The sequence below is a fragment of the Nipponia nippon genome, unplaced genomic scaffold, assembly GCF_047370975.1.
Source record: "Nipponia nippon isolate SJK-2023a ecotype South Korea unplaced genomic scaffold, ASM4737097v1 scaffold_5, whole genome shotgun sequence".
Classification (NCBI taxonomy): domain Eukaryota; kingdom Metazoa; phylum Chordata; class Aves; order Pelecaniformes; family Threskiornithidae; genus Nipponia; species Nipponia nippon.
In genome coordinates, this window is record NW_028262369.1 from 31,842,816 (window position 1) to 31,870,077 (window position 27,262).

Here is a 27,262-nt window from a genome sequence, read left to right on the forward strand (position 1 = left end):
CGGGGCTGAGTCAGAGCAATTATCTTCCTGAACACCGAGACTGAAGATGAACACTTCTCAAAGGGTGGGTTGCTTTATTCCTGGGCTCCTAGGCAAGACTGGATGCCTTGCGTAAGACAGTCCCTACATCCCTGCAAACCAGACCAAGGTCGCAGGGCCGCTAATAAACCCCGTAAGGGAGGCATGTTTACCATAAAGCGCTGGAACAGTGTGTGTCCTAGTGTCTTCTTTACGCACTCCTCCACAAAGGGAAACGTGTGGACAAAATACTGCAACAGAACAGAGAGCTGGTGTGTAGGGAGAAGGGATGCGAGCCTTGTGTGTAGAGGGTAGAGCTGCATGGACGAGGTAGCTCCAGATAACCTGTGTCGCATGCCAGTGAGTCTCTGACCCACCTCCTGTAGCGCCGGTGCTGCTGATGGCACTTCACGAACGCACCGAGAGGAACCTGTGGGGCGCTGCTCAAGCCTCACCTTGTTCCCCCCTGCCCTCCCGCAGTGCCAGTTCCCACCTTCGCTGACAAGAGGAGGGAGGGTGTTTCAGTGCTTGCAGTGCAGCGGTTGCCAGGGGGTTCATCCTGCTGTGCCGTCGGTGCACCGACCCTCTGCATCACCATGTAGGTTTGTAAACCCTCTTTCAGCCCGAGCAGCCTGGTTCTCGGCCGCCACTCATTCAGCCCTTCCCATCTACTGACAGCATGGTCCTTCCCTGCGGCTGTTACACAGGCAGAGCTGTGCTGAGGCAGGCCAAAACTCTTTACCCAGCACCAGCAGGAAAAAATAGCCTGCTTATACTTCTGTGCCAGTGTCTTGCTCCAGGCACATTGTCTTGGTTAGCCCCTTAGCCCTGTCTGTGCTTGCTACCCACAGCAGGCCCGGGGGTAGAACAGAGGTGTGGGGACCACCGTTGGCTCCCCAGCACCCTACGTGTGGTGGGTGGCAGGAGCGAGGCAGGCAGGAGGGGAAATACGGCTCTTTCCTGAAGGAAGTGTCACTTCTGCCTTTGTGACACTTTGTGAAACTGTGTCTGCCGTGCTTGGGCAAAAAAAAACCCCAAGGTGTAGGGAGCGTTTCTGCTCAGGCGCTCCGGGAGCAGACCCCGTGCTACGATGTGCGCTGCCGTGTACCGCCACGCTCACCTCCAGGGAGACGCTGGCATGTCGCTGGCTGGCCACGTGATCCAGGTTCCCCACAGCGACCATCAGGCCACGTACCGCGTTCAGCTGGACCAGCTCTTTGGCCACTTCTGTGGATTCCTTGGCTAACACGCTGCAAGGAGACAGGCCATCAGCACCTACCCCGCGTGGGGGAAGCAGCACACAACAAAGTGAGTCTGGGCCTCTTGGCGTGACCCCAATGGAAACTGGTGTGTTCCTACCCTGCCCAGCAGCACCAACGGACAGGAGAGTCCCAAAATAAACAAGAAATGTTTGGCTGTGCATGGATTAGCCATTCTTTAATGTCTGGGCTTACTGAGAACCAATTCTTTAATGACTGGCAGGAGCATCCTGGTGTGTACTACAATCTAGCAAGTTTCTTGTGTGACCATAAAGAACCCAGGACTCAGCCACCACCACCATTACTTCCGTGAGCACCTCCCTGGAAGACGCTCCTGTATGTCTCCCTACCCACCAAGGGTTTTCTGTCATCGGCTTTTGCAGGAAAAGTGTTCTGATAGCACTATCTTGTGGACACTGCAGGAAATTCATACTGAATGAACCAATTTTAGCACAAATTTCCTTAAGGATTCTGCAGTCAATCATAGGCACTAGATTCTTCCATTGGGCGGCTGATGTTAAATAAGGGTGTTTCCCTGCTCACTGTGGCTCCCAGCTATGGGGAAAATGCAGTGGCCATGAGCAATACAGCACCCTTCAGCCCTGTGCTGCGGCAGAGCACGCGCGTTGCTTCCAGCCCAGCCATAAAGGGGACACTGTGACAGCAGACAGGGCCAGAGCGGATGGGACTCCACGTCTCCAGTGCCAGCAGCAGGCGGGGCTGAGCACCGCTACCTGCAGGCGGCAGCTCTGCCCCGTTCCTGAACGCACCCCATCTCCGAACAGCCTAGCACCGGAGACTTGGCAGAGCTGGGGTTCTCAGCCAGAGAGCAGCGCCAGAGGTGGATGCTCCCCGGGAGGAATGCGTCCTGGTCCTTCCCTGCCCGGAGGAAGCCACTTCTCTAAGGTCCCTTTTATGCTGCTCTGGGTTTTGCTCCAGAGTTTCTTACCCAATGACTTTTGCGGCAGCTGCCTGCTGAACATACACCAGCACGGGCTCCCTCGGGGAAAGTGCGGTTGGGTCTGCGTAAGGAACATTAGGAAGGTGAGAACGATGCTTTGAAACACTTCTAAGGTGTTAGAAAGGAGGGGAGGTGGAGTTACACTGCTAGCATGACAGGAGGATGTAGTTTTTCAGGAAACGCGCCTTAGGGAAACCCTGGGCTACGTATCGCACGTAGCACCCCGCAAGGATCTGTGGGCATGATGCCCACAGCTCAGAGAGCCTGGGGCGCCGCCGCCTGCTCTGCTGAGTCAGGGCGGGAAACACCCGGGCCGGGAACTCTTCATCATCCTCGCCCAGCAGACCCCAGCGGGTCTCTGGCGGCCCCCGCGCTAGCGCCGGTGCTGCAGGCAAGCACTGCCTTGACCCGGGCAGCCCTCGCTGCTGCGCCCCTCGCCTCAAGGGGCGACGGCAGAGCCCTGCAGAAGGGGATGAGGGACCTTGGGAGAACACCCCCTTGCTCGCCCTGTCAGGCCATGGCCTGCTGCGTGCCCGGAGGCCTCGGGCAGCTCTTTTACCTTTGGCGGTCTCGTCGCGGAAGGTAAACGCTTTCTTCCCGGGTGGCGTCAGTAACGCGACCAGCCCCTGCAGCAGGGCTGGCCGCGCCCCGCGGGCCAGGAGGGCCTTCAGCAGCTGGGTGGCTGGGGGAGAGGGGAGACCCTGTCAGCAGAGGGGGTGGGAGCAGGGATCGGGATCTGCTCGTGACGGCGAGGGCTCTGCCGGCTGCGGCCACCCCAGCATCGGACCTTGAGGGACTCACAGCTGTAACTGCGGCAACCGCCACCATAAAGCTCGACCTGTTTTTAACCAGAAAAAAAGGCAGCTCCACCGAAATGGAGCCTCGAAAAATTGGTCAAACACTCAGACTTGTTCCTCTCCACGGAAATCTTTAGTAAAAGGCGAAAGATTTATACGATCTGAAGAGAAACCGGAGCATGACCTTCGCACCGCCCCCGCCGCACCGCCCGCCTGCCCCACGCCCCGCAACTCAGGGCGACGGGCGCCCGCCCGCTCCCGGCCCCGCGGACCCCGGCCCGGCCCCGCCGCGGCCGCAGCAGCCGCGCAGGCCCCGGCGGCTCGGAGCGGCGACGGGAGCGGGCGCGGCGGCGGGCGGCGGGCGGGCAGGGAGCGCCGCGCTGCCGCGCTGCCCCCTGGGTATGCAGAGCGGCCGGGCGGTGCCGAGGCGCGGGCTCGGGGGGCGGCGGCTCCGCCGGGCGGGGGCGGCGCGGAGCGGCCCGGGCAGCGGGGGCGGCGCTGCGGCGGCCGGTGCGGGCCCGCGGCGGCTCTCGCCTGCCCCCGCCTCCCTCCGCCCCCAGCCATGACGATCGCGCGTGTCGCTGTCCCCGCCTGGGGACGTAAGCCGCCCGCGCAGGAGCCCTGTGCGGGGTGACCGTTATTTCCGAAACAACTCTGTTTTTGACCAGGAAAAGGAGCAGCTCCACCGAAATGGAGCCTCAAAAAATTGCTCGACACTCGTGCCTGTTCCTCTCCACGGAAATCTTTAGTAAAAGGCGAAAGATTTATGCGATCTGAAGAGAAACCAGAGTATAACCTGTTTTCCCCCCGCTCACAAACCCACCACCGGCTGCCGCCCCGTAGCATACGGCGACCCTTCGTCCCCCGTTCCACCCCCCCTCCGCGCCCCGACACCGGCTCGCCGCGCCACCGACAGCCCCGGCGGGGCCGAGCTCGGCGGCCCGGCCGGCTCGGAGCGGCGGGCGGGCGGCCAGCGGGCCCGGCGCGCGCGGCCCCGCACTGCACCCTGGGCATGCTAATCAGCGACATGCTAATGAGCGGCCCGCCCCGCCCCCGCCGCAACGCGGGAGGCAGCGCTGGGCGGGGCCGCTCGGTGCCCGGTCGGGGACGGGGCGGCGGAGCGGAGCGGAGCGGGGCGGCCGGGGACAGCGAGCGGCAGCGGGCACGTCGTCCCCGCGGGCAGCGCCGCGCAGAGGCGGAGGATCGGCTCCGGGAGGGGCCGCCGTGCGCCCCCACCGCCGATTCCGGACCGGAGCGGGGCGGGAGCGTGGCGCCGAGCCCCGGGCGGTAACGGCTGGGCCCGCCTAGGAGCGCCGCGGCGCCGGAGCGGCGGCCCGGGCGGGGCGGGAGCAGCGCTGAGGGGCAGGTCCCAGCTAAGCGCTTCTCCCGGAGCCCGAGCCGCCGGCGGGCAGCGGGCAGCGGCCCCTGCACGGCCCGGGCCGGGAGACGGGGCCGCCCCCGCCCCCCCGCCTTCTGGCCGGACAGGGGTAAGAAGGCGGCCGCCCCGGCGGGGGTAGAGGCGGTGCGGGGAGGCCGCAGCAGCAGCAGTGCCAGCGCCGCGGCAGCCGGGCCGAGCGCGGCTCCGCCCGCAAGACCGCGCAGCCCACCGCTGTTTCTCCGGGGGCTCCCTCAGCGTTCACCTCCCCCCACACCGCTGACCTCTCACTCTGCTTTTGACCAGAACAGGAGCAGCTCCACCGAAATGGAGCCTCAAAAAATTGCTCGACACTCGTGCCTGTTCCTCTCCACGGAAATCTTTAGTAAAAGGCGAAAGATTTATGCGATCTGAAGAGAAACCAGAGTATGCCTGCGCCCCTCCCCGCACACGTACCCACCGCCGGCTATCGCCCCGGAGCACACGGCGACCGTCGCCGCCCTCCCGTCGCCCCGGCCCGGCCCGGCCCCCCCCGGGGCGCAGAGGGGCAGGGCCCCGCGGCCTGGCTCCAGCGGCCCCGGGGGAGCGGCGGCGGCGGACAGCGCTACCGGGGGCCGCGCCGCCTCCCGCGGTGCACCCTGGGTATGCAAATGAGACGAATGCTAATGAGCCCCATGCTAATGTGGCGCCCCGGCGGCCTCTCCGCCCCGGCGCCCTTCCCCGCGCCCCCGCCCCGCTTGCCCAGGCTGGGCGGCGGCCGTCCGCAGCCCCGGCCGCCCCCGGGCCCCCTCGGCCAGCGCCCAGGGTCGCAGGACGGGTCCTACCTTCGACCTGGACCTCCAGGTGCGCCGAGCACAGCGCGCCCAGCACCGGCTCCAAGAGGACGGAGGGCGCCTCTCCCACCGTCTCCTGGGGGGAAAAGGGCAGGGTGGCCGGGACGGCCTTCCCGCAGCACTCCAGGTCGCCCGCTTCCCAACGCCAAGGCGACTGGCCCAGCTCCTGCCGGCGTGGGAAGGACAGACGTGGGCGCTCACGCCGCTCTTCGCCCCCAGCCGGGCCCGCTACCCACCTGCACCACCCGGAGGGTCTGCAGAGCCAGCTGCTGCGCGCGGGGGGAGGCGCAGGGCAGCAGGGCAAGGAGGCCCTTGTAGACTTGGTTCTGGTACTTGGGATTGCCGCAGCCCAAAGAGCCCATCAGCGCCTGCGTGTCTTCTTGAGCCTCTGCTGAGCTGCAAGTGGCCAAGAATTCGGTGAGGGATCGCACCCCTGCGCAGAGAAAGAGGTGCCAAGTTGTGCGTCTGGATGAGGTCGCCCATCTCGGGTGCTTCACTGGCACCCCGAGAGAAGCCAGCGCTGCGGCCCACTCGCGGCACAATTCAAAGAACAGAAGCCAGGCAAAAAGTTCTTTGTCCTTGTCAGGAGTCACACCACCAACTAGAAAACCAGTCGGCAAAATTCTCAGCTGCAGGAGGTGGCCAAGGCCTTTCTGCGGGCGTTTACCCAAGCAGAGAATGCAGCACTGGGATGCCAACAGTGCTGCTAAGGATCCCTCGGCTGATCCTGCCGCTTTGTCTCCCTTGGAGGAAGCTGTGACGGCAGGTATCGCCCCATGGCCTCTGACAACATAATCCCAACTACAGAACAACTAACGGGGTTTGGCTTCCACTGCCCAGGAGAAAAAACAGGGAAAAAAAATGTTGTCATGCTCTTTCAAAAGATACGAGGTGCAAAAAACCCTCCCACCCCCAGAGGGGAAGTCTGGGAAAGTTTGCAGCAGGTACAGAACGCTGCAGGTAAGAATGGAAACTCTTTCGTGGTTTAACTGGAGCAGTTGCAAGCCGCAGGACAGCAATATCACATCAAAAGAAATGACTGTAAAGAAAGTGAGCTCACTGAAAACTGAGAGAGGGGATGAAATGCAACTGCTCAACAATAGCCGAGACTCTGAACTCCTTCCAGCCAGAGAAACGCTGCGGCAATCTGCCGTCCGCAGGTGGAGGGAAGGGAGCGGCTTAGCGCTGCGAGCGGCCCCGGGGGCCAGGGGTCAGGGAGAACATCCTCGCCTGAATTAAGAAAAAGCACGGATGGACACGCCGCCTACCGTAGCTTTCACAAATGAGCTCCTTATACTTCCTGCCAGCGTCTGCGATGAGCTGCAGCAGCTTTACAGACTCCCTTTTGTCCTCTTCTTTCAGGTGGTTCAGCCCTAGTATTTCCAGGAGAATCAAGACGCCTCCGATCTCCAGAAATTCAATAAGGTATCTGCGTCTGCAAGGATAGGGGGAACAAAGCCAAAAGCGTCACCTGCCTTGGAGCCCATCTTCCTCTGTCAGCACGCCGTGCCCCTGGGAAGCATCACCTCCTGCCTCGCTGCAGCAGGTGCCCGCTGCCCGGGCAGCGAAGACAAGGAGGCTCAGCCTGGGCCGTAGGGGCAGGTGGCCACCAGCAGCACGCCTTGCTGCCAGCGGGTCAGCAGTCACCAGCTCCCATTTTACCCTGTGCTCATTTCAGATATTGAACCGCAGGCGCAGAAAGCCCTGTCTCCGCCCTCAGACTCCCACCACACTCCTTCTGCATCGTGTCAGTGACCCGGTGGCTCTGGAGACACGCAGAAGCAGTGGATTTCGTTTTGAGAGCATTTGAAATTCCTACCACAAGCCTCGCTGGGGCCTGCCTTGTCTGAAATGCTCACACAGCCCTCCAAAAAGACTGCCAAGGACTTGTTATTTTCTTTATCTACTCACCCGCGTGTGCCTTCCCCACGGCACCTCTCACACAGTGACATTCTATACTCACCCGCTTGCAGCAGATAAGAAGATGCCAATGGACTTGAGCAGCTTGTTGAGGCACGTGCTGTACATGTAGCTGTTTGACAAGGCTAAGGAGAGGTTTACAGACCGACGCGGTGTCCCCCAGACGGCCTTTGGCAATGTGGAGGTCTGACACAGGTACTCTCTCTGCAAGAGAGCACGGACCTTCCTCTCGCAGGCGTGCAGAGGCAGCACGCTCATCCCAATATGAGAAAAACCACTAATTCTAGGTCCCTGAGAGACAGGTTACATGACTTTCCCTTCAGTTCCATCTTTAGATACCCAGGTTCTTTTTAACCCTGCAGAACACCGCTGGATACGGATGTCTCCATACAGAAGCTTATTCTTTAAACGAATTTTTGGTAGAGAACTTTCCCTTCCTCTCCACCCCACTACCGCATGCCACCTCCAGCTCTCCAAGCAAAGAGATACGTCATCCTGAGCCACGCTGCTAGGCGAGCCAGGAACAAGCTGGCTCCCTGGGAGAACTCCAGCTCTAGCTCTGGTTCTGTCTTGCCGTCATTGCCTTTAATGAAGTTGTCCAGGATGCGGCTTCGAGTGACTCTGTGGGCGCTATCCCATTCCTGCAAGAAAACCATGAGCTTCCTGATGGCTTCCTGCTCTTTGACAGAAGTCATGATCTCTTCTGCCTAGGGAAAAGTGAGAAAGAAGTTAAGAAAGGGCTTTGAAGACAGAAGAAATCTGTACCAAGGAATTACCACCAGAATCACATTTAAAATCTCTGGGAAATAATCTTAAAGCACTTACTAGCCATTAATTTAATCTAATTTTCCTTTATACTCATTTCATAGATAGGAAAACTGAGGCAAAAGGAGAGTTCCCGGTACGTCTGAAGCTGCACAATGAATCTGTGACAGACTTGAGATTCAGGGCAGGTGGCTTCACCACAGGAGCTCTCTTCCCTGCTCTGTTAATAAAGTCATTTTGATGTTACCCATTACCCCAGCCTTGGTTTCTCGCTAGCCTCATGATATGAACACTGCATCTCATATCTGACCTGCCAGAGAATAAATAGGGTGAAATGAGAGCACAAATAGGTATGGATTTATGGGAAGTGACAGGGTCAAGGGGGCTGTAAATGCCTGTTAGCACAGCGGCGCAGCATGCCCTCACTCACTGCTGGAGCGGCAGTCATTTGGACTGGGCCCACATCCACTCCAGGAAGATGTGCTTGGCCTTGGCCGTGGAAGAGCGCTTTGGGACCCTTTGGCACGACAGACTTTTGCTCTGTTTTTTTCTTATTTCTATGGCACGTTTTTAAACAATCTAAGAAAACCTGAAATGATAGGAACTCTAGGCAAGAAGACAGAAGCTCCAGAAACATCCCTTGCCTGCACTTCCTTCCATCCGTTCACACAGGTGTTAAATAAAGCAATCCGTATTTTGCCAAATTTCTTTGGCCCACTTTTGGCTTGGTATGATATCCCCTGTTCCAGCTGGACAAATGTGAAGGTGCACTTAGTAGGGGGATGAAACGTCAGAGGATTAAGCTCTCTGTTCATTCCGGTAAGTGAGAATTCCACTGGCATGTATGCGTTTGGCTTTAAGACGCATCTCAAGGAGCCTCGCAGTTAAACATCAGCATCTGTGTACATACACAGATGCAGAAAGACGGACAAGGTCACAGGCAGCTGCATTAACACAAGTGTGTTGTCCTCCAGCAAGCTGTATCAACATGCCTGCGGATAAGAAAGGAATTCACACCTTGTCTAATACAGTTCTTGGGCTTCCTACATAAGCAAAGCACCATTTTAGGCTTTATTTAAAGCGTGTTTTAAGAGAAAAAAAGTTAAAATGACACAAAATCTTTGGCTTTCAGAATAAGAAGCTTCTTTCAGTGTAACACAAGTCGCCAAGATTACCAATTTCCTATCTACAAAATTCTTAAACCTTTTCTCCTGGAATCTGGAGCAATATTCCAAATGAGTTCCAGAATATCCCCAAGATACCTGCTCAAAAGTCTGTTGCTATTATCTGAACCAAACTGAAAGCAATGACCAAGAGGTGAACATGTACCTCAGTGCCCACAAACAAACAAACAGTGTCTTCAAAAAGCTGGCTAAGAAACAACATTTGAGAATTAGGATGAGATGAAATTTCATTTGGGAATTAACGGTCTGTGCTCTGTAAGGAGTCTGTGTCCTTGGCAGGGCGTTTTCAGGATCTCCTTTGCAGGAAAGCAGGTTTAAAATAAATCCATTTTCCCAAAATAGTTGTGATTGAAAATGTTATTAGCCATAACAAATGTTAGTGCTGACAGGAGAATGGCCTGTTAGGGGCCTCTGGTGAAACAGTCAAGTGAAAGTCATATTTCACATTATTGCGAGCATTTTCCTGTGATTTACAGAATATTTGTGAAACATTACTTGCAAGGCATATGATTGATATTGAGAGAACAGCTAGTGTGTAGGGGGAATCTGTATTTCACAGAGACTGTTTGCATGAAATTTACAGTCCCATAAAGTGCTCCTCTGTCCTCAACAGAGATCTAGTTAAAAGAACTTTACAGTCTGAAACATCCCAAAATTGATTCTAAATTAACGTTTCCATATTTATGTTTAAGATGCTGGTGGTGTAATGCTATCCTATTTTTATTACAAAGCTGCAGTAACCCCCCACTATTCAGAAATACCAGCACCAGCCTCTGGACGTGAGGGTTTTAGTGACACAAAGGGCTTGTCTATGAATCAATGGCAAAAAAAAAGAAGAGTTTGAAACAATGATCACATGAGGCTTCTGAGGTTACAGCGGTATCTGTCCCTGGCTGCTATCATAACAGCATCTGCTGACGTAGTAGTCTTTAAGCCGACATTGCAAAGTACCCTGAAAATGTACATGAATATTTTTATTATGACCATTTTACATATGGGAACATACAGACACAGGGAAGTTAAATGACTTGCCTGAGTCGTTTGTCAGTGCTAGCATCAGCACATAACTCCTGTTTGTTGGCTTCAAACTCTGCTCTCAACAGTGCTGGGCTGCCACCCCAGCCCGTTGGACCTAATAATCAAAACAAGACTGGGTCAGGGCAGTGCTTTTTTCCTGCCAAGGAAAACACAAGTGATTTAGGAACTGGCTCTGGCAATTCAGCAGTTCTTTACATCCAGAGTGCTGCCAGATCATCAGATTGAGATCAAAAGGCAGGCTGGTGCTGCGTCAGCCTCAGTCCGAGTGTGAGGTACCAGGGACTGATAGCCTTGGACTCATGGAAGGACAGAGTGACAGCGATTTCGTGTTACCTTTGCATCTTGCAACATTAAGGTTGTGCCCAGCCTCAAGCAAAACTTAGAGCTTCTGTTTCCCTAGCAGGTTTCACCCTCTCCTGGCATACCTCGTCCCCCACAACCCTCCTCACACACAATGCACCTTCCTCAGCGTACCCCAATGCCTTCTACCCAGCCCCTGTCAACCCGCAGTCCCGCTGGCCCCTCTCTCACCTGCATGCCCTGCCTCCCAGCCCCACTGCTAACCCCAGCCACAACCCCAAACCTAGCCCCTGCTCTCCCCTCACCCCCAGCCAGGCCCTGTGCTGACCCCCACATCCATCCCAGCCCCTACCCCCCCCATCTGCTGCAGCCTCAACGTTCCCCGCCCCAGGCCCACCCATCCCCCCCCGGCCTGGTCCAGCCCAACCACAGGCCCTGTGCCCCCCCACACCCCAAACCCCCCCCCAGGCCCTACACTCCCTCACACGCTGCCTGACGCCAGTGCCCACCCCAGACCCCGTGTCCACCCCCCCCGACCCGGTCCAGCCCACCCACAGGCCCTGTCCCCCCCCACACCCCAAACCCCCCCCCAGGCCCTCCACTCCCTCACACGCTCCCTGACCCCAGTGCCCACCCCAGACCCCGTGTCCACCCCCCCCCGACCCAAATGCCCAGCTCAGGACCGACAACCCCCTCAGCCCCCACGCCCACCCTATCCCCCAGCCCCCCTGACTGCGTCCCCCGCTCCAGGCCCTACAATTCCCCTCATCCCGACCCCCCGGGCCCTACAACCCCGCTAAGCGCAGCGCCCGCCTCAGCCCCTCACTCCCTCTCACCTTCCCCGAGGGGGCGGATACCCCGCAGAATAACTGACACCGCAGCCGAACCAATCGCGACCCGCCTTTTCCCCCGCGGCCCAATGGGTGAGCCAGTTTCCACCACCAGTGGGCGGGGCGCCCAGCCCGGGCCGGGTGCTAAGGGCGCGTTGCTAAGGAAGTGGGAGGTGGGGAGGGAGGGGACAGAGAGCGAGGTGCGGTGGGCGTTTTTCCTTCCCATTGGCTGCGGGAGGGACCGGGGGCGGAGCTTCCGGTGGGGAGAGCGGAAAGGCCGGTGGGGTCTGAGGCGGCGGTGCGCGGCCATGGGGGCCGGCGGGCTGGAGGCGGCGGTGGAGCTGGCGCCGGGGGAGGCCCGCGGTGCGGGGGCGAGCGGGCCCGGGGGCCCCCGGGGTGAAGGGGGGGCGGGCGGGCGGGCCCGGGGGACCCCAATGACAAGAGGGACAGGGGGACCCCTCAGGGTGGAGAGGGGAGGACCGGGCCTGGGGGACCCCCGAGGGTGGAGGGGGAGGACCGGGCCTGGGCGGCCCGTCAGGGTATGGGGGGAGGGAGCCGTAGAGACACTTGTGCCGTACCGGATGTCTGGTAGTTCCCGGAGGACAGGGCAGGACGGTTCCCTTTCCCCCTGGAAGCGGGCAGCAGTCTCTGCTGCCTGCCCAGCTCCCGGGAGGCGTGAGAAGGGGCCCTCTGCCCCCCGTAGCGATCTGCACGCCGCTGGCTTTGCATCGGCGGAGAGCTTTGGGAAGCTGCAGTGATTGCAACTGTGCTGTCCTACTGAGCAGGTAGTGAAACTGGGATGAGGCAGTATTCGTAACTGTCCAAGAAATTAAGCTAATACCCACTTCACCATTACCTTTAAACTTTACTAACTGGGCAAGTTGCCATAAGTTCTGATTCTGGTAGACCGGAGGAGGACAGTTCTTTTAAATCTTGTGATTTGTTTCAGAGAGCAGTACAGAGAGAGGCCATGCAGATGGTCAGCCTGTGGTGATCCTTCTAGGTTGGGCAGGCTGCCAAGACAGATACCTGGCCAAATACAGCGCAATCTACAGTCAGAAGGTGAGTAGCTTATTTATATCTTTGTGGCACTGTCATACAGCTCTCTGAGAAACTGCCTCTTTTCTGCATGTTGGTAGTGTCGCTCTAAAGCCTCTCTCAGTCTGAAGAGTCATTGGGAGTGAGTGGCGAGTTCTCTTGTCATTGAAAGCTCCTTGTCTCTCGGAGCCCAGGTAGCGTTATCTAACAGTTGCTGATGTCATCTTTGTGCATGCAGCTGAGACAAAAATACTTCCTTGGAGAAACTTTCTGCTATTGAGTGAATCACTGGAGTATTTTAAGGCTTTTAAAGTTGTGAGATTATTCAGGAATGACATGAACTGTGTTGGCCTTCCAAACAGGTAAACATGGGGGGAAAGATGATGCTTGCTAATAGGCCACAGCACAGGCTTGGTGAGGCCAGGCTGAGGGCTGACAGAGCACGTCAGCATCTGTCATTCCTTTGGCTTTTCCTTCCTGTGAGGATGATTCATCTCAATGTTGTAATCCAAACTCATTTTATCCTGTCTGTGAAACAGGCATCCTATGATAGTCATATCTGCTCACTAGGAACTCCTTGGGTTTGAACTAGAGAGGTCTGTCTGGTTGCTACTTCCCTAAGTTATGATATTTTCCTTTCTAATACTGTATTTTACTGGAATGACCCCAGCTTGTAGTGTGGGGATCCCATGAAACATTAGACCTTTTTTTTTTTTTTTCTTTTGGTCAGCATACAATGATCTTGTATTGATCCAAATCTGTTTCAGCTATAGGTGGCAAAGTTTATACATTAACAAGTCTATTGTTAATGTGTAATCCAGTGCAAGAGTCATGAATTGGCTTACTGTAGTGAAGAATTGTTAAGTGACTCTTGTGACTAAGAGATGCTGCTGAGCAGATGAGGAGCACGTTACATGGCAGCATGCCAGCTTTTTTGAAAATACTTTTCTATAGGAAAGATGATAGGAATGGGAAAGGAGAGAAAGGGTTTTCTTAGCTCCCTCATGAGGAAGTGGCTGCAACCATGGCAAGATGGTGTAGAAGACTTTGATTTAAGAACTTGATACCTTCTTCCTTGTTTTCTGTTTAAGGAGCTCGGGGTGGGAGGGCTGTCTTGGTGGCTTTGCCTTGTGTTTGTCAGTGTGTAATGTCAGTGAGTTTAGGTGATAGAAAAGATCTAAAGCATTTATAAATGTAGTTCCATCTACTCTACTTAGAAACTCCTTCAAGATCCTGTTTCCCCATCGACACTTAAATGTAAGGCCTTAACTGTAAAGGCAATTACTCAGGCGTTCTGGATCTCTGAACCAGTGCTCTTCATTTGCGCAGCTGGAGTGTTTCGGAAAGGCTTATGAAAATCATGCCAGTTTTGATTCTGGGTGAGTCTTAGAGACAGCTGCAAACAAGTACTATCCAAGGACAGGAGGAAGTTCCTCCTCCTTCTTACGTTTGTTTCAATGTCATGAACTGGATGCGTACCAGAGCAGGCCCTTCTTACCAAAATGGCTGATACTGAAGGTTTGTGAATGAGGGAGATGATTTTCTCTTCCTGGGTGAAGATTAACACTGATATAAGCTTGGGTGGCAATGTCCCCGGGGGCTGTGCCAGGTAGCACAAGATTTGAAAGGATCTCAAACATCATCAAATCCAGGCCTCTGCTACTGCAGAAACCTTTTCATAATACTATGTGCTGTTATGATTATATTAATCCAATATATTAATATTGGTGCCTGGCTGCTGACACTAAAGACTTTCCTCTGGCCCTATGGTTTCTGTTGGAAACCTGTCCTGAATTTTCACGTTCTTTGTACTGATGCTTGCCTACTCCATGCAGTTTACAGCACAGCCTAAATGTGTGTGGGGTCTCTTTCTGTTCTTCTTAGGGGTGCACTGTCATCCGCTACACGGCTCCATGGAAGATGGTGTTCTTCTCCGAGACCTTTGGCATCAGATCCCTCCAGACCCCAGCCAGGCGACTCCTGGAGCTGCTCTTTGACTACAGCATTGAAAACAGACCGGTTCTTTTTCATGTTTTTAGCAACGGTGGTGTCATGCTGTACCGTTACATCATTGAGGCGCTCCACACTCACAAGCCATTTAAGAACCTCAAAGTAGCAGGCACCATTTTTGATAGTGCCCCTGGCAGAAGAAACTTGAGAGGAAGCCTTCGTGCCTTGGCAACTGTCTTGGTATCCACCAATGTGCTGCTCAAGTATTTCCTCTTATTCGCTTTTGCTACTACAGCTGTCGTGCTGCGGATCTTGCTGTACCCATTGACCCGCTTCATCCACGAGAGCCACTATGATGCCCTGCTGAAAGCGCCCTCGCGCTGGCCTGAGCTTTACCTCTATTCCCAAGCCGACGCCATCATCGCGGCCAGCGAAGTTAAGCACATGGCTGATGCCCGGCAGCAGCTCGGTGTCTCTGTGAAAGCTGTAGACTTCTCGGATTCGGCTCACGTCAGCCATATGCGGGTGTATCCCACCTATTACAGCAACCTCTGTACGACTTTCCTGTCTGACTGTGTCAGGGGCTCACCTCGTTAGTGGTGTAATGACCTCCAATAATTGCCTCTGCTTTGCTCAGCTTGTATGGGAAATGTCACCCCCTTTGCCTTTGTGTCTTTGAAGGGAGGAAAGTAGAGACTTCTTAGTTGTGTTTGGTTTTTTTCTCCCCATCATCTACAAGTCTGAAAGCCTTTGGGCCAGCCACATTATAGCAGAAAGTAGATGCGGATTAATTTAAAGTACTGAATGTGAAATCCTGGCATTGTTGAAGTTGATGTGCTTTACCAAGGTGTCACAGACCAGAATTTCACATGGAGCGTTATTTGTTTCTTCCTGTCTCGTGTTGTTCTGTGCTGTCCTTGTTGTCTCCTTGTCCCTGATGTCCAATGCGCATGTTCTGTTGCTTTGTACTGATTTTACAATACAGCACTTCAATGTCTTTGTTGTTTTTTTTCCTCTCTACCGTTTATTTTATCTTGCAGTGAGCAAACAGAAGCAGCTCTGCAGGACTTCTGTCTTCTCTTGGTGCATCTCAGCTCTTGTTCTACTCCCTGCTGGAGATTAGGCCCAGAAGCCAAGTATAAGACCTGGAAAAGGCAGGGCAGTACGACCAGACTGTCATCTGGTTCCATTAAATAGCTGAGATAGATAGAGCAGTCAAAGCTCTAATCCTTGGTAGGAGCTCAAATGTTTGTGATAACTTTTGTGTTCTTCAACCAAAAGACTTAACCTTTTTGAATGTGTCTTGTGTTTTGTTTCTCTTCAAGTCTCTTCTGTGTTCTCCCGAGTAGTTTTGCTTTCTTGGAGAACTGCTCATTTATTATTGTGTGTCTTTGAGCCGCCTATATTGTGCATCTGGAAATGCAGGGAAACTGGCACAGCTGTAACCCAAAAGACCTCAGAAATAGAAAGGTGGAACTGCAGAGAAAAATGAAACCATCTCTTGGAGCTATGATTTATACCGGGTGTTTCTTAAATCGCTTCCAGCCCACAAATGACCACGAAATGCAATGTTTTTCCCCATAATGTTCTCTTCAGGTGATCAGTCTTTGCTGTCCGTGCAGCGTGTACTAGGAATACAAGAAATTAATTCCTTCCACCTAGTGAAAAAGCAGCTCATTGCACCACGCTTCAGCCATGTTTGGTTCTGGGTTTTGTTGTTTATTTTGGGGAGAAGCGAGGAGAAAGACAGAGGAGAGTCTGCTAATAACATGTTTACACCATGTCACAGCATTGCAAGCTAATTAATAATGTGGTGGATAGGATGAGCCAACTTCAAATTCCCAGTCAGAGGTCGCTGGGAGCAGGCCCTGGAGGGCTGTGGGCCTGTCCGAACAAGAGGCAGGAACAGAAAAAGCACGAGGATTTTTACAGACGTTTGCTGCCTGCGGGCCCCTGTGCTTGTCTTGCCCGCCCTTGGGGTGCCGTCATCCACAGTTAGAAAGCACTTGCTGTTCTGAATCGAAACGCAGAGAGGGGGGGGTCTCTTGGGAAGCACTAAAATAGTTTGGAAGTTTAAAACGAGAACCCTAACACCTCACAGAGGGGGAAGCACAGGGAGAGTGGTCAGCGGCCAGCACAACTGTTCTTAGCAGGCTCCTGTGGCAACGCTTATTTAAAGCAAAGAATTAACCCCACGTTGGGCGTGGTTTTAAAGGGTGGACTGGGGTGTATAGGATAGGTGAGAATTAACTGAAAAGGGGCTGATGGCCTGGTTTGTCTTCAGTTCTTTTAAAGCGAAAACTGGCTCCAGGCACAGGAGCCCCTGTTGCTCCGGATCCACTCTTCTGTAGGTGTGATCCCAGTTTCAGCTTCCACTGTGAAGATGAGCTGTCAGGGCTGCCCTGCAGTAAGATAGCCTTCAGCCTGCCGCTTTCCATGAAGAAATTCTTGTTCCTAGGGTTTGGACCTGTAAAATCCAGGCATGGTCCCCTATCCCCAGAAAGCCCAGCAGAGATCTCCCAGCTTTTTAAAGCAGGCCCCTGATTTGCGCTGTCAGTGCCGTAACTCCCGAGCTGTGATCTGTTTGCCTGCCTTCCTGGGGAGCTGGGCTGCGTCCTCTGAGCGTCCAGCCTGTTTGTGGCACTGTGAGAACTCTCAGGGAGCAGAGGTGATAAAGGTTATTTAACTAGTACTTGCCCTCATGCTGGTTTCTACGGGTTCAGTATTTACAGAACAGTTAAACACTCCATAACAGACACCTCTGAATTAATACCGTTGTGCTGGGCTGGGTATCTGCTGTTCCTGTTTATTGCTCTGGGTGTTGAACTTCTGTTTAAGGACCGGGGCTGTTGCGGAGCGTGGCTGGCAGGAGCTGGAGCTCAGCCCCCTGTGCGATGGGACGGCAAAGCTCCCCGCGTGTCAGCTACACCCTCCACCCCACCTTCGCCTCCCCGCCACGGGATTGCTGCTCCCCCAACTCGGCCCAGCTCTGCTCCACCTCCCCGCTTTCCAGGGCAGCAGGCAGGGAGCAGGCGCTCTGCAGCCGGAGGTGCCCTGTGCTAGGCAAGTGGGAACTAGCTCACGGGCATTTCCACTGCTGCAAGACTGACTTGAAATTCAGGGCTAATTCGTGTACACACCTCTGTAAGAGCAGGGGGGATCTCGGGCGAGCCAGCGATTTACAGAGGAAGCCATCAGCACCAATCTCCTGGGTGGGTTTCGTTTTCCCTGTCCCAGCAAGTTTTAATGATTATTATGAGCAGTGTGTTAAATGTATTGTGTGATATATTGCCCTCTTCTTTCCTATACAGCATGTATGCTTGCCCCCCCCCTTTCTGCCCTGTTTATTTCCGTTGCTTGTTATTTGAAACAGAAGGTTAATAACTTGGAGCCTGAAGGCACACAGCCAAGAGTGGATCCCAGCACTACTGGATTTTAAAAAAACCCAGCCTCAAACCCTTAATCCTTGCTAAACTGTCACAGTTTGGTGCAGCCTGCGTTTCTAAAGGCTTCAGCCTGAACGCTGTAAGCCAAAGGCTGGGATATCTTGGCAAATCCAGGTGGATCTCTGAGATGAGCTATGGGAGGGGTATTGCAGATCTGCTCTTTGTAAGGAAAGACGGGGCGTCCCTGGGCTTGCCTCGTGGGTAGGGAGCGGGATGTGGCAGCGGCGATCTCTGCCTGGGGAGCCCGCAGCTCGTTTTCCTACAATTCGGCCCTCCTGCGCAGATGGTGGAGCAGGGTGCGCGAAACACCAGCGGTGGTGGGAGAGGAGGACGCCCAGGGGCCAGCTGCTGCTGTTGTGCATCTCCCAGCCGGGTTCATTTTGCAAGAGAGCGAATTAACCTTTGCTCCGCAATGAAAGCCATTTGTGAGTGTTTCTTGCGAGGGACCTGGCTGCCAGCTCGCTCCCCTCTGCTGCCTTCTCTCCCCAGGCAGCGGTGATGTTACAGGAAGGTTTTTTTAAAAAGAAGAAAAGCTGCTCAGTTAGCGGTCAGGGTGGTCGTGTGCCTGGGCTGGAGGGTGCTTAGCTGCTGCTGACGGGCGGTGGGAGGGTGCCTGCGCAGCCAGGGTGCCTCCGCGGCGCTGGGGGAGACCTGGGCAGACCGGGGGCATGATCCAGCCCAGCCAAGGGTCGTGTTTTGGAGCAGGAGGGCAGCATCTTGCAGTGCCAGTAGTGCAAACCAAGCCCCTGGGCAAAGACTGACCTGTGCCCACGCCGAATAAAGGTGTTTTAAAAGTCTGCTCTTGCCTTTTGTGTGTTGGGGCAGCAAGCGGGCTGAGGCCCCGTCTTCGTACGCGTTGGGAAGGCGCAGGCGTGCGCGTGAAGCCGTGCCGCCGATGGAAAAGCAAGCATGGACGGCTGGAAAGGGATACGAGCAACCCAGCCCCGTGTTCTGCTTCCTAGAAAGAGAAGGAGGGGAGGTGGTGTGAGGCTGGGCTCCATCGCGCCGCGGAGGTGATGGAGGAGGGAGCCGGCCCAGGGCGGCCGTGCCGAGCTCCCTGGCCGCCGCAGCGTGGGCTGCTCCGTGGAGCAGCGCTCCACGAGGTGGCAGCAGGACCCCTCTTTCCTGCGTGGAGAGGTCTCTGGTTTAAGGAGACAAGCAGAGCAGACGCTGGAGAAGACCGCAACGGTGCAGCTCAGCCCCGCGCTTCTGCGCGGTGCCTGCGAGCATCCCCCACAAAAAGTCCCCTCTCCAGGCCAGGAAAAAGACCAGCGAGAAGAAACTCCAGTGCCCAGAAGCAGAGATCGTGAGTTAATATGGAAGAGCATTTAGCCCTAGAGCTGCCGACCCCTGGAAGTCGTACTAGATCCTATTTCTCAGCTTTAACGAAACATTAAAACTGGAAGCCTAACGGCAGGAATAGCTTTACCGCCCTTCCCGTGTCAGCAGGCCAGGTCGCACCACTTCCCTCTCCGTCACCCAGAGAGGGCCGCCTGTCTTTAAGCACATCCGTAAAATATTGTGGTTAGACAGACCATGGTCCAACTTCATGGGGCTTGGTGCCAGGCCCTCCTGAAAACCCTGGTGAACTGGGACTGTGGAGCTCCCTTGGGGTCCCTGTAGCCCCCCGACCTGCTTTCCTGCTCTCTGGAAAGGCTGGCAGGACCCCCCTGCACGTGGGGCTGGGGGCTTGAGGGGCAGTTGGGAAACAGGCTAGCACAACTGGGGGCCACGGGCACTGTCTGAACCCCGCAATTCACCCCCTACGCACAGGTCCTGCACCCAGCCTGGGGCAAGGGAGGCAGGGGCTCACAGGGCAGCTGCTCGCTCTGCCTGCCCAGTATCTCCCCATCCCCTTCCCTTTGAACTTGAGCCCCCGTCCCCTCGTCTCCGCAGCCTCACATGGCTGCGTACCCACCCCAGCACTGCCAGCCAGAGGCAAGCCACTCGGGCAGGGCTGAGGTGGGCAGAGGGAGGCACGGCATCCTTCAGTCACCCTCCCAAACTCATGGGGGCTGGGGCAGGGAGAGCCTGGGCAGCCCCTGCCCTCCCCAAGTGATGAATGAGCTGACAATAGGGTATTGATAAGGAATTAACCTTGAGCCCTTCTTGCTTCAGTGTCAATAGAGCAGGAGCCAAGTACACACGTTTGATTGGAAATCTGTGTTTGGCCTCTGCTGCCTCTGTGCCCATCGATGTGCCGGAGAGACAAGAGGGGGATGTGAACAGCCCCGCTGCCCCCTCCCCGGCCCGGATACCCCCCGTGGGTCCCTCTTGGCTCCCCTGGCCCACGGCTTCTAGGGTTGACCATGGGCACCCGGCTCTATGGGGCTGCAGCAGCCTCTGTGCACCCCCCCCGGCATGTGGGGGGCTGGGTACTAGGGCCCCCGGCTCCCCAAAAGGCCTGTGCCCATCCTGCTCCAGCCTCCACTCTGAGCAGTTTGTTTAATTAAGTGTTTTGCCTAATGGGATTGCCTCATTTCCATAACAAACTGGCGGGCTGTCATTAGGTGGGCTCCCTCATTCATTACTGTTAATTAGATATGGATCCCCCAGAAGGCGGTGCAGGGTGATGAACGAGGCCCCTGACACACGCTATTACACATTAGCATTTTCTCAATACATCCGATACATCACGGCCCTCCGCTTCCTAAAGATATTTTAAATAAAATATTAGCAGCCCGCTGCAGGGTGGGTGGAGGGGGAGGGAGGGTTCCTGCCCCTCACCCTGGCCTCAGGCCATCTCTGGGATGAAAGTGGCCTGGTGAGCGGATGAGATGCTCTGCTGCTCCCAGCCAGCCAAAAAAGCTGCCAAATCCACCCCTTTCCCCATCCTTGCCACTGCAGATGGAAGGAGGTCCCTGACATCCCCGCTGCCCCCCTCACATCACCCTAGGGACCCCTCCCAGCACCCCATCCCCAGGGGATGCAGCCGTGGGGAGAGGTTAAACACCCCATCGACCCATCTGTAAAAATGTTTGTAAACCAAAAGCATCAGGCGCCAGCCCCACGCCGGGGGGAACCCGACCTCCACCCCCCCCGGCCCCGGCAGCCTCCTGGTCCTTGCTGTCGGGGGTAACCCTATACCGTGCCAGTGGCCCCTAATGCAGGACGTATAGATCTGTTGGGGCTGGGTGCCTCCTGCCCCCAACTAATGCAGCCGATGAGACTTCATTATGGGGGGGGGTGTGTGGTGTGTGTCCCCTGAGATGTAACCTTCGCCCTTCCCTCCTGGCTCATTGGGGGGGGTGTACAAGTTGGGGGACCCCATTTGTGGTGGGGCAGAGATGCAGCATTGCAGGGGGATGCTGGGGCGCCAGCATCCCCCTGCACCTGTTCCTGCATCCCAAATAGGACCAGGGTTCCCCATTGGGACATTACCCACATCCAGTGACTGCAGCATGGAAGGGGGGGGGTGTCTCCTCCGCTGCCTCTCGCCTGTAAAGGGAAACACAGAAAGGCGGGAAGCGCCCGAGAAGATTTATACTTGTTTAATTAATGTCAAATGTAGTTTACAAACGGGAGTGACAAGTACCTCTTTGTATAATATACACCGACACACAATCATCGACACACCGGAATATCGCTTTGTGCAACTGGGATTCTTTGGGCAAAGATAGGTAACTCTGATATTTCATTTTTTTTTTTTTTTAAAATCATTTAAACTCATTACAGAAGAGGGGAAGCAGCAGATGCATGTTACAAACCGGGGTGCCTCTCTCCCCAGCCTTCCCCCTTCAGCCCCCCCCTCTTGAAAACAGGAGATGGCTTTACAATTAAAAAAATAATAAACAAACAAACAAAAAAACCCCAAAACAAAGAACCAATGCCTAGTTACATATGGTTTTACACATACGTACATAGAGCACACGGCTGGTCCACAACACTGCCAGAAAGCCTGGCTCTCTCCTGGGGTCTATTTCCAAGGAAGGGCTGGGGCGGGGGGTCCTGTCCTCTCCCCCTTCCCGGCTGCCTCTCAAACCCACCCACTGCACCCTCTCCAAGTCCACCTCTGACACCCCAGTGCCGGCACCCCGGCATTGCAGCCTCGGCTGGGTGACACTTGCAGCCTAGCTGTGCCTCCCCCAAATTTTTCCCCCTTTACAAACCTGGACCAAAGTCCTGCGTGCCTACCCTTCCCCTGCTCGAGTGCTGCTGGCCAGAGGGTTACCTGGCAGTGACAGCCCACCGCTGCAGCCCCTTCCCCTGCCCGCAGCCTCCCCAGGGAGGCAAGACCCTCCCGGGGTGCCCCGGCTTCCCCTGGTCCCCGGGAGCTCTGCAGGGATGAGCCCTCGAGCGGGGGAGGCTGCAGCTCTCTTCGGTCAGAGGCCACCACGCTGTCATGAGCTTGGAAACCTGGGAAACTCTCAATTAGGAATTGTTGCCTTTTGCCGAGATGCTTATAAAATACAGCTCCTTCAACTTGGTTTGGTTTTTTTTGAGTGCAGTGGGATCCTTCTGAAATCACTCGGGAGAGGCCGAGGACAGCAGCTGCTCACCGCAAAACAGCATCAAGCTCAGGGCAGAGGAATGGTGATGGGACCGTCACCCCTGGGGCACCCTGCCTCCCCAGCCCTTCCCTCTCCAAATGGCCCCGGCAGCCCAGCAGCACTGGGCCCCAGCTCCGGACTCCTCATCCACTGCTGTTTCCAGACTGTCTTAAAATGCCCCAGTCACGCTGTGCTGCCAGGTGGGATCTGCTTGGAAAGACCCTGCAGGAGCAGGGGGAGATGAACTTCCCCATCTCCCCGTCTTCTGGCTTCGGGGAGCTGGCACCCCGCAACTGCCCGGGGAGCCGGGGCAGGGCTGCACGGCGTGGGGCTGGGAGAAGTCAGCACACAGGGCATGCCTTCGCCTTGGGAAATGGATCAGTATCTGTTTCTTGGGTCCTGAAAATAAAAGAAAAATCAACAAAAAAACAGGCCAGATGGCAGCTTTGGTTAAGGCTGAGGATACGGGAGACAGGAACAAGCATGAGGGACTGTGTGGAAGAAGCTGGGGCTGCGGGGAACCTCTGGCTCCGGCTAGAAGCGTCACTGCTCGCCCCAGCCTGTGGGCAAGCCCTGGGGGTGGCCGTGGGGACGAGACAGGGCTGGGTTGGCTCTCAGCCCCAGTGCCAAAACCTCTTTTGCAAAACGCAGGCTCCAGGAGAGCGGGAGCTGGGGGCAGCCGGCACAGGGCAGGGCTGGCTCCGCAGGGCTTGTGCATCTCTGCCGGGCCGCGCCGGGGCCCGCTGCAGCCAGCACCGCGAAGGAGCCGGCCCAGCCTCTCCGGGCAAAGCCACCAGCGGTGCCCTCCGTCCCCTGCCGTCCCTCCCCGTGCCCACCGCTTCCCCGCCGTCCTGCCGCAGCAGCGGGCACCGGGAGCAGCTCAGGCAGCCTCCGCCAGCAAACACTGTCCGGAGGGGAGGGAAGCAAAGCAAGGCAGGGGCAGAGGCAGGGGCAGGGGCTACAGCCCTGGGGGAGGCAGGAGGGGGTCAGCCGGACCCTCGAGCAGGCGCTCCCGGCCGGGGGAGAGGGCAGCGCTCTGGCGGGCTGCCTCCCTCCAGCTCCGCACCGTTTGCCCCTTCCCCAGCTGGGAAAGGCAAAGGGGGCTGAGCCAGATCCCCCGCCCTGCCCGGTCCCCCGGCGAGGAGTTAAAAGCCGTGTCTTTCCGGGGATAACGATTCTATTATAAATAGCCCCATTAGCTACAACTAATGACAAAAATCCACCTCCTCTACTCCCCATAAGTTCCGTAAGTTATGGGCAATGCTACAGCCATTACTAAAAGCTGTTAACTTCATATCTGAATGAGGAAATATACACCACAGAACATTAAACCATTTATATTATATATATGTATATATATACTTTTTTTAAACTAATGACTTTAATGCCAAAACTTTGCTGAACCAAGAAAAATATGGGTTTAATGTTCTCTGCTCATTTTTTTTTCTTCTTTAAAAAAAATACAACCCAAAAAAAAGAAAGGGAAACTTATTAGTATGTAATGTTTGAGTCTATCCCATTTATACACAACATTGTAAACATATATAATCTATATTACATGTGCTTCATTTCTGCCTGGGTGTGTTTTTTTTTTCTTTAAACCTTTTTTTATCACTAGAACACCACAAAAAACCAAAACAGAACCAAACCAAAAACCAAACCAAAACAAATAAAAACAAAACAAAAAAAACTGAACAAAGAACACAAGTTACAGGTTATTTAACATCTTTCTGTCAAGGGTCCCTTCCCCAGTCTCCTGGGGGCAGAGTGGTCAACAACACAGTCCAAAGGAGGGCTCACGAGCCATCCGCGATGCAAAGCCAGCTCCAGGGAACGGGTGAATGGGGAATACTGGTTTTAAAAAAGGGGGCTTCACAACAAAGGGTTTGGTTTTGCCCGCTGCAGATGCTGAAGGAGGTCTCAACACGCGGGACCTGGGAGCTGAGGCTCCCCACTGCTCCTGTATCCTCGAGTCCATGTCTGGAGTCTCTGGTTTGTTGTTGGTTTTGTTTTTGTTTTTGTTTTTTTTTTTACATTTTAAAACGTCTTTTTTTTGTTGCTGTCGTTCTTCTCCCCCTTGGTGTGATGAGCTGAGCCGAGTAGCTGGGTCCCGCCCTCCCGCTGGGTCCTTCATAAGTAGATGCGCCGAAGGTCTCCGGGAGACGTGATGGTGTTACACTGGGGACAGAGCTTCTTGGCACCCTGCAACCGGCAGATGAGACGAACAGCGTGAGAGAGTGAAGGAGGACAACCCGCGTGACCCTGCCCTTGGCCTGGGATCTCACGGGGAGCAGCACGGGAGCAGGGGGAGCAAGGCCACCCCCCTTCCCCTCCAGGCAGGGCCATGCCCTCCCAACAGCAGGCACAGGCCGTGAGAAGGGGGAGCCCCAATGCCTTCCTTGACTGCCCTGCAAGACCCTCGCCCCACTCCAGTCCCTGGCACGAGGCGGCTGAGCAGGCAGGAGCTCTGCAGGAGGCTGAAACCCAGAGCCAAGACACATCACCAAGCTCACCGGCTCCGGGGAGAGGAGTCTCTGCAGACGGATTGGCCTGAGCCCCCGTCCCACCGCACTGTTGTCGCTGGCTGCCAGGCAGATCTGCTCCTTTCTGCTTCCCTTGCTCACCTGCAGCCCCCGATGAGCCAGTTCAGGTCACCGAGCAGGCAGAAAACCAACCCAGCCAGAACAAGTGCAGTTTTCAGCCGGGATGACCGAACCAATTCATGGTGGGGTTGGGCCATCCCTTCCAGGGCAGCACGCTGGGGGACTGCCGCGGCCATCCTGCGAAAGCCGCAGAGCTGCTGGCACGAAGGAAACCCCCGTCCTGTCCTCCCCCAGCTCGCAGAGATGCTGTGGAGACGAGTCTATTCTGCCAAGGTGAGCTGAAACCGGTAAACTGTGAACTGGGGAGAGGTAATGGGCGGCCGACATGAAATAAAACAAGGGCTGATGTGCCATCTGTTACCAAGCCTGACAGCAAGAAGGTGTTAATAAGCCTCAGAATCGGGGTCAACCTAAGTCGGTCATCATTAGATTGGCAGATGTGACAGACAGTTGATGGGGAAAAATGACAGAAAGATGGCTCTGCGTGAGGCAGCCTCCCGTCTACAGCAGCAGCAGTGCAGGAGATCGGGATGCCCTGGCTTTCAACACCGACCGCAGCCTAAACATAACCTCCCGCTGCACAGAACTGAGCACAGACTCTGTTCGAGCACCCCAAGTTTTGCTCGCTGCTGTCAGACAGGCCCTTCCAGCAGCTAATGCCCAGTGCTCGGCACGACAAGCGAGCTGACAGGGATGCGACGTGCCATGTGAGAGCCTGCCGGCTTGCACAGGGCTTGCTGGTGGAACTGAAGCCGTTCAGTTCAGTGATGTCGCTGCTCTCCCTTAGCAGGGCTTGTTTCAGTACCTGCAGCAGTGAGTGTGGCAGCTTGCAGGACATGGACTGAGCAGCAGGGCAGGACCGTGACCTGCCACACTACTTCAGTACTGCTGCCTGCATTTGGGGACATCCCTAGCTGTGATGGATGTGCTGTGATCCCTAGCACTAAATCAGGATTCGTGACACTAGCAGAGGAGCTGGCACTGCTGCTTACAAAAGGGAAGCGTCCTTTCTGCTCTGTGACAGCACCTGCAGAGAGAGGACAGGGGCTTTCTCCCCTGGAAGCTCCCCGGACTAAGGAGAATCTGGAGGAGGGAGTCCCAGGTACATGGGTGCAAGAAATTCACAGGGATGTCGCTCCAAAGAGGTGCAAGTCATGCTTGCTCTGCAGTCGTGAGTACCACTGAAAAGCCCCTACAGGCCAGCCTCGAACCAGCCCCCTCCCTGTTCCCAGTGCACATTATTGCTGGCAGACGTGGACTTTGCACGCTTGCCGTTCCCTGAGCTTTGGACTTCTGAGCAATCAGGCTCCCATTAGATACCCCTCGCTGCTAGTGGCTGAGCTGCTGCCCCGACACATGTAGGAATCACAGGCACTTGCACCTGAGATCAAAAACAGCCAGACAGAAAGTCCTGTGGAACTAGAGTTGAATGAAACACATAATGGGCACACAAGATGCCTTGGTCATCACTCTCAGGGTGAGTGACAGTCTGGCAGTGGCACAGACCACTGGTGGTCTGGATGGTGCATCTAGTTCTGGTGCTGATGCCTGTGGGCACGTCCTTCTAGCTGCCTGGGGCTTGACTTATCCCCTCCCTAACTACCGTGTCTGTTTAGATTTTCAGTGTTCTGGGGCAGGGACCATCTCACTGTGCCTGTGCAACGCATCGAGCAGCCCCACGCACCAGTCTTCACAGAGGGGACTTGGCATGCTGGATTCCGGGAAGCACAAGCACAACCACAACTGGAAGGAAAGGCTTAAAACCTTGATGAAATCAAGGAGTGAGTGCACTGGACTTTAACAGAGCCTGTTTATACAACATGCTTCTTCGCTTGTGCTCAAGACCAGAGCTTTGGATCTCCAGCATTAGAAAGGGGCAAGCTCTAACCTTGCATGTCCCAGTAAAAACTTCCTGCAGCAGCTACGACAGGTAGGAGAGAAAAATCTAAACATCTGCCCCTTCTGCCACCTTTAAAGCCATTGTGGGATGGGCTACATAGCAGCACTGCGAAGGAGTGGCTCACTAATCTGGATGCAAATGCCACAAAACAGCCTGTTTCAATTGAGTTCCCGCTCAGGCCTGCATTGCCATGTAGCTCCTTGGTCCTCAGAGGCTCCTGTTGCATCTGGTTGGCCTCTTGGCATCGTCTCTGTAGCTGTAGGGTCCCAGGGGAAGCAGCATAGAGGTGCTGAGGAATTAATTCACAGCATGTTGTCAAAGGGGCAGCAGTTGGCAGCTGCCCGTTCGAGCTTTCCTGTGTGCCCTGACAAGCAGAAGTAAGTGTGCATGGGGACTTTAAGGCATTGCAGATGCGACTACTGCACACATCTGTGTCCATGCTGTCCTTCCCAAGACAGGCACAGCTTATTGGCAAGAGGCAGCAAAGCATCCAACCAAGTAGCTGGAGCTTCTGCCTCTCTGGACAATGCACCAGGCAGAGGTACCTTCTGCAGG

At 55.5% G+C, this 27,262-nt stretch overlaps 3 protein-coding genes and 3 non-coding genes across 17 annotated transcripts in view; 1 reads left to right on the forward strand and 5 right to left on the reverse strand.

Annotated features, from left to right (window-relative positions):
- Positions 1-11,377, reverse strand: part of ARMH1 (armadillo like helical domain containing 1) — a 17,158-nt gene extending 5,781 nt beyond the window's left edge. For 2 of the 9 annotated variants that reach the window (XM_087730559.1, XM_087730560.1), the window contains exons 1-9: positions 7,653-9,433; positions 7,207-7,275; positions 6,512-6,678; positions 5,480-5,676; positions 5,235-5,319; positions 2,798-2,920; positions 2,227-2,299; positions 1,139-1,268; positions 192-269 (exon numbers count right to left, since the gene is read on the reverse strand). In XM_087730559.1, coding sequence (XP_087586685.1) covers positions 192-269; positions 1,139-1,268; positions 2,227-2,299; positions 2,798-2,920; positions 5,235-5,319; positions 5,480-5,676; positions 6,512-6,678; positions 7,207-7,275; positions 7,653-7,858 — 1,128 coding nt within the window. In that variant the 5' untranslated portion in view covers positions 7,859-9,433. The other 7 variants (XM_087730553.1, XM_087730554.1, XM_087730555.1 and 4 more) reach the window with 7 other exon arrangements.
- On the reverse strand, positions 3,101-3,216 carry LOC148052120 (U5 spliceosomal RNA). The gene has a single exon (XR_015699355.1). It is a non-coding gene; the product is annotated as a U5 spliceosomal RNA (small nuclear RNA).
- LOC148052121 (U5 spliceosomal RNA) lies at positions 3,714-3,828 on the reverse strand. Its single transcript, XR_015699357.1, has one exon. It is a non-coding gene; the product is annotated as a U5 spliceosomal RNA (small nuclear RNA).
- LOC148052122 (U5 spliceosomal RNA) lies at positions 4,726-4,840 on the reverse strand. Its single transcript, XR_015699358.1, has one exon. It is a non-coding gene; the product is annotated as a U5 spliceosomal RNA (small nuclear RNA).
- A 151-nt stretch (positions 11,378-11,528) lies between the features above and the next one.
- On the forward strand, positions 11,529-18,511 carry TMEM53 (transmembrane protein 53). Its single transcript, XM_087734279.1, has 3 exons — positions 11,529-11,643; positions 12,230-12,342; positions 14,203-18,511. Exons 1-3 carry the CDS (start codon positions 11,589-11,591, stop codon positions 14,863-14,865), a joined length of 831 nt encoding a protein of 276 aa, XP_087590405.1. The 5' UTR covers positions 11,529-11,588; the 3' UTR covers positions 14,866-18,511.
- A 2,678-nt stretch (positions 18,512-21,189) lies between these two features.
- RNF220 (ring finger protein 220) overlaps positions 21,190-27,262 on the reverse strand; it is a 227,854-nt gene continuing 221,781 nt past the window's right edge. For all 4 annotated transcript variants that reach the window (XM_009468165.2, XM_087731539.1, XM_009468164.2 and 1 more), the window contains one exon: positions 21,190-24,406. In XM_009468165.2, the coding sequence (XP_009466440.1) occupies positions 24,335-24,406 (72 nt within the window). In that variant the 3' untranslated portion in view covers positions 21,190-24,334. The remainder of the gene's footprint in view (positions 24,407-27,262) is intronic.